Below are 11736 nucleotides of genomic sequence, written 5' to 3' on the forward strand. Positions count from 1 at the left end.
GAAAGTCCCGGCAATTATCACTCCGGAATACAGGTTGGCAGACGACGGAAGCAGAGAGATAATGAAAAGTTTATTTTCTTACAAGAAGATAATATTTGGGCGATCGTTATATTTGATTCTAATATTCTTGAGCTCACATCTACGAGCTGATGAAGGCAAAACGCCACGGAACATTGATATGTCGAAATATAGGTGAATCTCCTTTGCTTGGGACACGTCGGTCAGAACACTGAATAGTGTCATCAGTTTTCGTGAGCGGTTGCGTCTAAATAATTTTTGTAAAGTATAGACTGTTAGAAAAACCGACAACCATGCGGCCTTTTATTGATATCAAAATCATACCAATAAACAAACAAAACCGCCAAGCAACACAACTGTACAATTGCAAGATATTTCAAATTCTTTCACACTGGACATGTTGGAAATATGTTTCCATATAGCACCAATTTCTTGGTTTAGTAATTTAACTAGATACGACCAAGGTCGAACATTTCAAAACATGAACGAAAAGGACCATTATCAGTTGTTTTCCATATCTCAATGAATAGTACAAAACTATAATACGCTATGATACAGTAACAGAATAAGTTACTTTCCACCATATATCAGTTATTACAGCCATTGCATGTGTGACTGGTGATAATCATGCTTAAAGATTTACTGTATACACATTCATTTCATCCCCCAATTAATTTAGTGTTGAAGATGCTATTTATGTAACTTAGTTTATCCGCAAACACAGATTATTAAGGTAAACAGAAATGGTGTTATGCACTGCGCATGCTACTGGGTTTACATGATCATCACAACACAAAACTGGTGAAGGTGAGGGTGAGAAAGTAGACAGTGCAGTATATATTCAGACCATATATTTTGTCAAGCTATGGTATATTGGTGTACTACCTGTGTTGACCCCAGTCATCTGATAAGTATCATGTGTTAGTCAAAAATAACAGACAAGAGAAGATATAAAACAGAACACAAATACTATCTGTTGAAAGTTGATACAAGTGAACATTTTCCATGTGTGTTTCAGAGAGAGGGTAGTACAGATGTTCCAGCATGCATATGACAGCTACTTGAAATATGCTTATCCATATGATGAACTCCGCCCACTTTCTTGTGATGGACAGGATACATGGGGAAGGTAGATAATTTAATGCAATAAATATTTTAAACCAGCAACCTTAGAAATTTGAATCTTTCAAGGCTCGCCCCGAGGACTAGTGTAGAGCTTAATTCACCAGTACTCTAGTTTGTAGCTGGTCCTGATGGAACATAGAAATTATTAACAATGTTTATATACAATGTCTAATTTAGGAAAAATCTTCATCATCATACTTGCCAAGTGTACCCTTTTGTCAGATTTTGAATGAAAATGATTGTTGTTACCCTGTAAAATTATTAAGAGCATAATATAATATTAATGGATTGCCAAATTCAAATACAACACATGCCAAGGACACTAGTAGTCTTGTTAGTTTCAACTAGTGGTTTAATTTACAGTAGTTTTGTTATGTATATGTTTCTGAAAAAACATGTGTGAAAATGTCTGTATTGCCTTGTGTTTGGACAGCTACTCACTGACTCTAGTGGATGCCCTTGACACCCTCATCATTATGGGTAACCATAGTGAGTTCCGCCGCATAGCCCAGATGCTTATAGATAAATCTGAAGATTTCTTTGATATGGACATCAATGCTTCAGTTTTTGAAACCAATATCAGAGGTAATAGTACCATAAAGGTTTATCATTTTAATTTTGCAAAAGTTGAGTTGCCACTTATAGCATTATTCCATTCATCTCTTAACCAAACTGTGTATTCATGATATTGGGAGTAAACCTACATGTAGTCTATCACTGTCTGCTTAAAACATGAAAATGACCTCATTCTAGAATGGTAAGAAAGTCTTGTTCTAGATTCCACTTTAATATTTTAGATAAGATCACTCAATTTCTGGGACTAACTGTAAATCTAAAACATGTGTTCAATATATGGTTACAGTTGTAGGAGGTTTGATCTCAGCCCACCTGTTGAGCCACAAAGCTGACATGGTCCTGGAACCAGGCTGGCCCTGCTCAGGGCCACTACTCAGGATGGCTGAAGTCATTGCCAGGAAACTCCTGCCAGGTAGATGGCCTCACTGCATTGTTCTCATGATACTGACTCCGGTTTGAGTCATCACAATTCAATCAGGTCTTTATTCCCCATGACAATACCTCTCTGCAGCGATCTGACATCCCCTACATAGAAAACTATATAAGGCAAACCCTGAGTAAATGTTAACAACCCAAACTAAATTAATGGGCTAATCAGATGTCACCTTTCTAATTTATTTTTTCTTTACCAAAAGAAAACCCACACAAGACACAAATACACTTATGAGCATACTGCCGTGAAGGTATACATGCCTTTATATTCAGAAATGACAGGATGTGTACAATTTCCACAACAATATAATCATTATTTAAAAAATTCAGAATCTGTCTAAGTTTGTTTTTAAATACAGAAATCATACATGCTTTTTTGAATGCTTTAGAATTTAGAAGCAGAGAGGTATCAATCAGATGGTGGTATAATCCATGGACTTAACTTCAATGTGATGTGAGTTATTACATTATGCATCAGATTCCTTCACTCAGCTTTATCATGATTTTTCTTCCCCAGCTTTTGACACACCTACGGGGATGCCATATGGCACTGTCAACCTTCGTAATGGTGTTCCCAAAGGGGAGACAACTGTTACTTGTACAGCAGGTGTGGGCACATTCCTTGTAGAGTTTGGTGCACTTAGCCGGCTGACAGGGGATCCTATTTTTGAGAAAGTAGCCATGCGGGCACTCAGGACATTATGGGATATCAGATCACAAATTGGAATGGTAAGCTACATTTGACTTACTCTGCAGCTGTCGTAGGTAACTGATCAACTCAGTGGTCTGTTGGATAGAGTGTTTGCCTGTAGAGCAGGAGGTCTGTCTGTGCTTTGATCCCAAGGCTACATCATACCAAAAGACTTTACGTAATGCTACATGTTGTTACCTTTCCTGGCACTTGGCAAGTAATGGAAAAGGGGGTCTGCATTGAGAGCAGGTGTGGTTTGAGACCCTGACTACCTCACACCAGAAGGTGCTGCACATTGGTGTAGAGGAAAGTGTTTAGTTTGATTGCCTTGTGGCATGAGGTGACCTTACAAGGTGGAGTGGATTGAGAATCTTAAAGACTTTATAATATGGTACTTGTTGTTATCTTGCATAGCACTTGACTGAAAGAGGATCAAACAAACATTGGTCAGCTCAAAGTCACCATGGGTATATTGTGTTTGAGGGAGTTATTCATGTTAAACTGCTGCATGGTAACTCAGTAGGCTATCACTATAAAACTGTCATCGGTTTGAACTTGTGCGTGAGTGAGTGAGGTTTACGTTGCCTTTAGCAATATTCCAACAATATCACAGGGACACTGGAAATGGGTTTCACACATTGTACCCATGTGGGGAATCAGACCCGGGTCTTGATGAGCCAACACTTTAACCAGTAGGTTACCCCACCGCCTCAGCTGGAACTAGTACAAGCAGACACGCAAATGTCATTGTACAATGAGATGTTGAACTCCAAGTCATTCCACCTCGTAGGTAATGGAGTTGTACCACTGTGAGTTGTGAGTGAGTGAATGCTGCTTCATACTTCAGTCAGCTATATCACCACAACCTCTATCTACAATACCACTGAGCCGCAACAGGGTATCAACAAATATCATCTTTTTGGTGTGATGTGGCCAGGCAACCACAGACCTTTGCTAATGGTGTGAACTCTCTATCCACTACTTTGCCATACAATAAGTTAAGGTTGTGTATTGTCAAATAAATTGTTTTGCAATATATTGCAAAAGACATTGCAATGCGTATCGTTTCAAAGGCATAAACCGGTATATACCGGTTATACCGTGCAGTCCTACAATAAGTACCATTATTTAAGGCCTTTTGGTATGATGCCTCAGACTCCCACCTTTCCTGGCAGATGCTCTGTCCACTAGACCACAGACTCACAGACCACAGGTTCTACAAGAACACTGATATATTATTTGGCATATCAGATCTTGTTTTCTAGCCTGCATCTGATTTTATATTTATTTTCATGAAAAATATCCAATTAGAGAATACATGTAGTAGGAACTTAAATGACATATTTAGTGTTTTTTTTCAAATTAGATATGATTAAGAAAAGATTATTTGTTTCGTCTGCCACAGGTGGGTAACCATGTTGATGTTGGTGAGGGAAAATGGACAGCAATTGACTCTGGTATTGGTGGAGGGATAGACTCATACTTCGAGTACCTGGCCAAGGGAGCTGTTATGTTCCAGATCCCAGAACTTCTCGAAATGTTCAAAGGTTAGTTTATTAGGGCTTGTATTAGCTCAGAGTTTCTGCCAAAAACAGTTAAAGAGCCACTGATCTAGTGCAATTTCCCAGGACTGGTTGTTGTTTTTGTCCCATGGGTACCCCGGATGATATCCTAGAATTCTTGACTTTTTTTGCGATCTCTGCTCTGCTACCTGTAAGTGTATTTATAGTATAAGGGTGTATCTTCACATTGGTCAACAAAGAAGAAATTCAGTTTCATATTTGAATTAAATATGAAATGTGGACATCTTTAAGCCAATTAATAAGTCCCATTGATACCTTCTATTTGGCTGCAAAATATGTCCATCCAGGAAAACCAAGTTCAATGGATAGTCAACTTCTTTATTGCAATGAGTGCGACGTTTCGGTGTAGGTACTAACACCGTTATCAAGCAAGTGATACCGGTGTTAGTACCTACACCGAAACGTTGCACTCATTGCAATAAAGAAGTTGACTATCCATAGAACTTGGTTTTCCTTCATCTATACAACTTCTAAAATGCTTCTCAAAGAAGTATGTCCATCAAGTTTATCAACAATTTCGAAACATTTGGAAGTTCAACTTTATCTCCCTCTGACAAAATGTTAGAAATGAAAGAAAACTGAAATCCATATACATTTATATATTTTTCTCAATTATAATTGTAGAATCCATTGTTATGTTTGCATGCACTTTGGACCTAAATAATTCAGTCAGTCTGTTAAATACAGTTAAATAATGAATGTATCTGTCATTATTACCCTTAAGATAAATTTCACTTGTCGTTTAACAAAACCTCAAATTCGATAATTTTTTATCATAAACTAAGCCATCCCAAGTTATCTCCCTTCATGACCGTTCATGAAAAATAATGGTGAAACGTTTTGCGTCTCATTCTGAATGTTGTTGTTTAAAGATAAGCTAAATAAAAAGATCTTAAGGGTAATAAATTCGTCACACAGTGTTTTGAAAGGGTGTACGGGACTGTAAGACCCTTGAATACTGCATTTGCAAAGGTCTAAAAGTCCTGTACACCCTTTCAAAACACAGTGTAACTAATAATATCCACATAAAGGAACAATGTCCCATGCATCTGCTGCAGACAAAGTAACATGTTTCTTGTCATGCGTATTTCAACCAATATATTCAGCACTCAGAATACCATAATTCATGATTGTTTCTCAACTGGTGATGTAAAGTCTTATTGATATCACACTTGTCAACTATTTTCAGATGACTATGTTTTTTCTTTTCATTTAAAACACTCCAAAATATAAAAAACCATTAAATTAGATAACAGTGAGCAGCCAATCAACGTATTATCGGTTTAAGCTTTGAACAATGCAGTGGTTTAATTTATGGCTTTGTACACATATTTTTGTATAATTGTCAATTGACATGACATTATTACATGATAGGATTACATATCTAGGTACAAAATACGGACATGGGATCCAAATCAAAATTCTTCTTCTTAGGGACCGTTCATAATTTATGGCTAGGGGAGTGATGATGATTTTTATGGAGAAGCATGTACAATGTGAATGACCCCCCCTAAAATTTATGTACAAAATAAGTGACCTCCCCTACATGTCATGTACAAAATCAATGACCCCCCCCTCCCATAATTTCTAAGCATAATTTGAAACATACTTTTTTGTAAAACCCTCCCTTAAAAAATCATCACACCCCCCCCTCCCCCACCCCCAAGCCATAACTTATGAACGGTCCCTTGTCTTCCACACATCAGACATCCGGAAATGCATAGAGTGCAGGGATAGTTTGTTTTAAAAGCAGACAATAACTATCAACTTTGATTTGATTTGGTACTTGTTAATGTGCTTTTGATATTTGGTCCTGACAGAGTATGAAGCAACTGTGGAGAAGTATGTGAAAAGGGATGATTGGTACATGTGGGCCAACATGAAGAAAGGGGGGATAACTCTACCAGTCTTCACATCACTGGATTGCTACTGGCCAGGTGTACAGGTATTCAAATCCATTATCATCATGAGTGGGCAGAGTAAAGAAAGAGTGCATGATTTCTAAGTGAAAACCACCTATGTATGTCTTTGATTATGCCCTTGGATTATGCCCAGTCAGACCCTGTCAGTAGGAACTCTGTCAATCCAGGAACTGTTAATTCTGGAAGATTACTGTTGGGAACATCTTGATCAATGTAACATGGTAAAAGGAACATAAATACATAACCATGAGTCTTTAATCTAGATGTTTCTTTGTAATGGTACAGTCCATATTCAGAGTCTCATTGTATTGTGTGCAACCTCTGTGAAAATGTTGTAAGGTGTAATTATGATCACATTATGTGAATTGTTCTCAACAAAATCAATCACTGGATTGTCTGGTCCACACTATATAATTTTTCAGCCATTCATCATATGGCTGGAATACTGCTGAATGTACTGTAAGACAACACACAAGAGAAACCCTACAGATAACCTCATTGTTGTAGGGAATGATGGGTAGTGTAGAGAAGGGCATGAAGACACTACACAACTACCACCAGGTGTGGAAGCAGTTTGGTTTCACCCCGGAGTATTACAACATCCCCAAGTCTGAGGTGCACCAGGGCAGGGAGGGATACCCCCTCAGGCCAGGTGAGTGTCTCATAAGAGGAGGTGCAGGGCTCCAGATAAAGGCCGTAACGGCATATGTACGGAAACAAAATATGACCGATACAATAGGAATAATTTAGGAAACGTAGCAGATACACTCCACAGCAATGGTGTACGGTCTTAGCATCATTTTCAGACGTATTTATCTGAAAAATAATTTTTTGTTTATTGACTTGTTTACACAAGCCTAGCAATGCTGTGGTGCATATATGAAACGAAACACAAGATTACTGATACTCCATTAAATTCCATTCAGTACTCTAAATGTACTCTTAAGTATTTCCAGTACTCCTATATTGAAAAAATAAGGAGCACGTACACCTGATGTTGAAAGATTATCTGGAACCCTGGGAGGTATATGTCACTGAGTGATAATGAGTTCCTCCTATAAGGAATGCAGAGTAAAACAGGTCAAAGTTGTCCTAACAAATGAGCAGTTGTTTTACAAACCGCCTGAGGGCATTTCAATGTTTCTTAATGAACTGTTTCTTTTGAGTGTTATGTTTAATTTAGATGTACTCCTGGGCTTACCGTCTTAAAGTATGACTCAAATAGTTATTCCTCAAATGTGATATTTACTTGTATCCCAGCACCTATGACATTGGTGGTATGTCCATCAATGGCCATGGTGTCGCTTTGACAGGTTATTGTAAAATGTATTGCCAGATAATGTTACACTTTTACTTGTCCAATCCTGAGACTTGGGTAATTGTTGAATCTTAAGAAGTATTGATTAGGTGAAGGTATGGAAGTACGCTTTTGAAGATTGTTATCGTCTACAGGTCATCATGATATAGTAAATCAATGCTATCAGTGTCATAAGACAAACCTCATTCTCTAAGTCTTGCTATGATGTCTTTCAGAGTTGGTAGAGAGTGCCATGTACTTGTATCAGGCTACGAGAGACCCCTACATCCTGGAGATTGGCATTGACATCTTGGAGGCCATAGAACACAGTTCCAGGACACCATGTGGATATGCTACTGTTAGTTGAGCTCAACTTTATTTTGGCCTTACTATAAATTTGAATTAAAAATAGTTTGAGTCTCTTCAGTTACTGCACAAAAACGTTTTGTCTGTTAATACAAGGTGGCAGTATTTACACTAAACATTGAGACTATTGCTTATGTTGTTATGCTGAGTTTACCTTAACTGGCCATTTAAAACATTTCTTTAAGAATAGACATGAAAATAGAAGGAATCTTTGTACTTTAACTGAAATTAAAAAATGCATGAGAGAAAAGGAGCAGTCATTGAATTTAAACAGGTCCTTGGCCATTCCTCCCATTTTGGAAATGCATGTATAATCTTTAGTATGTGGATTGTTATTCAAACTTGCTGGTATGTCTGCAAAATGCATAACATTCACCATCTATTACATCCAGGTTAAAGATGTACGCAACCATCGCCTCGAAGACAGGATGGAATCTTTCTTCCTAGCAGAGACCACCAAGTACCTGTATCTGCTGTTTGACGAAGACAACTTCATACACAACCAAGGCAACCATGGTAAAGTCATCAAGACACCCAGTGGTGAATGTGTCATAGACACTGGTGGCTACGTCTTTAACACAGAGGCTCATCCTATGGATGTCGCTGCCATACACTGCTGCAGTGCCCAGAAGGCAGCAGAGGATGCGGAACTGCAGGAATTCCATGATAAGCTCAACCTCCTTGAACTGTTCGATATCACCGAAGTTAAGGAGAGTCTTATTGAAGGGAAAAAGTTGAAAAAAAAGGTGAAAGTTGTACCTAAAGAAAAGGTTGAAACAGTGAAAGTTGTGGTGGAAGCTGACTCGAATGATGAGGAAGTTGAAGATGCCAAGGAGGTAGTTTCAACTGTTTCATCACAAGTTGCTGATGATGGTCGTGTGAATGTCAAGGTGACCTATAAGACTGTTGACACGTCAGATCACAAAGATAAATCTGTGGAGAATAATCACAATGAGAGCTCTGAGATTGCTCCGACTGTACCTGAAGTAAGTAGCAAGTCCAAGTCGGAGAACCCAAAAAGGGAAAACATGTTAAAACTTGAAGAAAAGACTACATATATCGATCGGAAGAAACATTCTTTACATCTTGCTGCAAAGCTGTTGGAGATATTTACTGGTTTAACAGGAGCTAGTGATAAAAATATATCTGAACACCCTAACATTAATCATCTTTACAGAGAACTTAAGGACTATGAGTTGAACTACACGTATGTTCCTAGCATGATGAAGTGTCAAGCTTTGCCTTTCCACATGCGTTTGTCAGTTATGGGTGAAATGTTTGATGACAATTAGATCTATGTTTTGTTTATGGTTACAGCGCCTTGTGTAATTTGTAAACTCTTTGTTTTACTTGGGGGCATTTATTCATGGGATTTTTATAGAAGTGTAAGTGCAAGGAAACCTTTTGTATTGCTTTTTGAATGTAAACAGTGCCTTGTTTGCAGGTGAAGAGTTCTGGCCTTACAAGTTGCAATGCATATAAAACCTTGACGTTACCAGGTGAATACACTATCTAAAATAATGCAATCTTAATTAGGCTAGTACATCAATGCATGAGAAAATAATCCCTATTCTGATACTTATGGATGCCATTTAAACATCTAAAAAATAATACGTGTAGTTAAAAGGAGACATTCACATGTTAGGTCATAAAAGTATGTTGTCTCTCAAAATCTACTCATTATGAAGACCACTAGTTTGAATTGAACTACATACTAGATGGATATATCTCAACCTTAGATATTCAGGTACCTAGAAAAAATATTGACTTGGTTCTTTTGTCAGGCACACAGCCCAGTAATTATTTAGTTATTATTTGACTCCTATAGAAAGATTCATGATGACTTGAAACGGCATAAATGTATTTGGTTTTGAATTGGATAATCTGATCATATAACATGTTTAACAGACATGTTCATGATGTTGTATGTATAAACAATTCCATTGTGAGTTGCTACAGCTGCAAAGCTTATGAAGATGGCTATGATTTCAATATTCATAATCATAAGTGATTGTGATATTTAATAATGTTGATGGTATGTGCAATTAATGAGGTTATTTTTTTCAATCTAATGGCTGTGTAATATTACATGTTGCTTCAATGGTACGACTGGAAACCATTGAGTCTTGAGCAGAGTTTGGGAGTAGAAGACATTTTCAGTTATGTTCCTGGAATTGACAGTCAAACAAGAGCTATCTGTGAAATGGTGTCCGTCTGTTGGTAGTGTACACAGAGGACGTCAATTCAACAATGCTACTGGGATCCTCTGCTGGAAAATATATGCTGTCGTATTGCTAGGCTGATCGGAACTTGCATACTTTAAACTAACTAAGGACATTTATATTGCTTAGATGATCATAACTCACAAACCTTTATATGATAACGGAAAGACTTACAATATCTGGAATGCAAAAATGATTGTAACTCACATATATTTTTTTTGACATTTGTTATGCAATGATCAGTTTTATTGAATGGGACCCAGAACTTGAAATCAAAATACATAAAGCTTATAATGTTTAAGAGGAATGAAATTGATAAATGAAGCAAACCGTGCCAGTGAATGACTGTGATAACATATTTGTATGCCAATATCATGTTTCTTAACAAGAAAAGAAAGAAATTCAGCAGTGTGTATTGGACACTGTTACTCATAGAAAGGGACACAGGTGGCCCAGTCCAGGGTGCTACAGTGTGCTGTGCAGAGGTGCATCCCTTGGATATGCCAGAGACATGATAGATAGAGGTTATAAGTCTTATATGTCTAAGGTTTGACACATTTGTGTTTGTGGGAAACACTTAAGTTTTTCCTTCCAAGGTGACTTGCCATGATCTAACTTCATTACTGTTAAAACTGGCTAACTCACACACCGACTAGTTTTAGAAGGTTAAAGGGGTTACTGGAAACATTGAAAGTTCTTAATTCCATTGAAGTCCTAACATTAACATATGATGAATATGACATGGATGCTTGGACTTATATACTTAAACATATGCTGAATTACAGATTGTGGTCATTCAGAGAATCAACAGGCTCTGACTTATACTAAGTTCATCAATGTGTTCTGTTTCAAAACTATATTTTACACTTTGTATGTTTTATACATCTTCATATGTATATACAAACTTTGGGTTGAGGGGAGATATTCTGTACTTGGGTGTATTGTATCTAGGCCATGTAATTTTGTCTTGTTGATCATTACATATTTTCTTAATGAAAAGGTTGAATAACCAAAGTTGAATTTATGCTTGTTGTCAGTGTTGTTATTTGTGGAAATACAAGGACCGGTTTTGATTCTGGTGCAAATAGGTTCACTGTATGCAATGCTGTTAAGAGGTGTTTTCTATATTTAAACAGAAAGAAACTGCACAAATTTGCACTGAGTGAAATTGTGAAATCAGTTGGTAGATTGTTGTTTAAGGAAGCATGCAACAATATTACCGCGAATGACAGCAGTCTGTAAATATTTTGGATTAAACAATCCAGTAATTAACATCATGACCATGAATCTACACAATTCTGATACTATGAGTCAGCGATCCTGATTGCCCAATCACTTAGTTGCCTCTCACAACAAGCTTGTGTTTGCTGAAGACCAGTTCTAACCCGAATCTGTAGGGGTTTATGATATTGGTAATTGGCCTCACATGATTAGTAATTAACTGACAAAGTATATGGAAACACAGTTTTAGTATACTGAGGTTTAAAATCACCAATTGGCAATG

At 37.3% G+C, this 11736-nt stretch overlaps 1 protein-coding gene across 1 annotated transcript; it reads left to right on the forward strand.

The window, feature by feature from the left end:
• The first annotated feature begins 15 nt into the window (after positions 1 to 15).
• On the forward strand, positions 16 to 11256 carry LOC124256232 (ER degradation-enhancing alpha-mannosidase-like protein 2). The gene is made up of 10 exons (XM_046690202.1): positions 16 to 192; positions 1037 to 1147; positions 1577 to 1728; positions 2006 to 2131; positions 2669 to 2880; positions 4248 to 4389; positions 6246 to 6370; positions 6855 to 6999; positions 7881 to 8002; positions 8403 to 11256. Exons 1-10 carry the CDS (start codon positions 62 to 64, stop codon positions 9300 to 9302), a joined length of 2166 nt encoding a protein of 721 aa, XP_046546158.1. The 5' UTR covers positions 16 to 61; the 3' UTR covers positions 9303 to 11256.
• The last annotated feature ends 480 nt before the right edge of the window (positions 11257 to 11736 follow it).

The sequence above is a fragment of the Haliotis rubra genome, unplaced genomic scaffold, assembly GCF_003918875.1.
Source record: "Haliotis rubra isolate DU_JTF1 unplaced genomic scaffold, ASM391887v1 Scf620, whole genome shotgun sequence".
NCBI lineage: Eukaryota > Metazoa > Mollusca > Gastropoda > Lepetellida > Haliotidae > Haliotis > Haliotis rubra.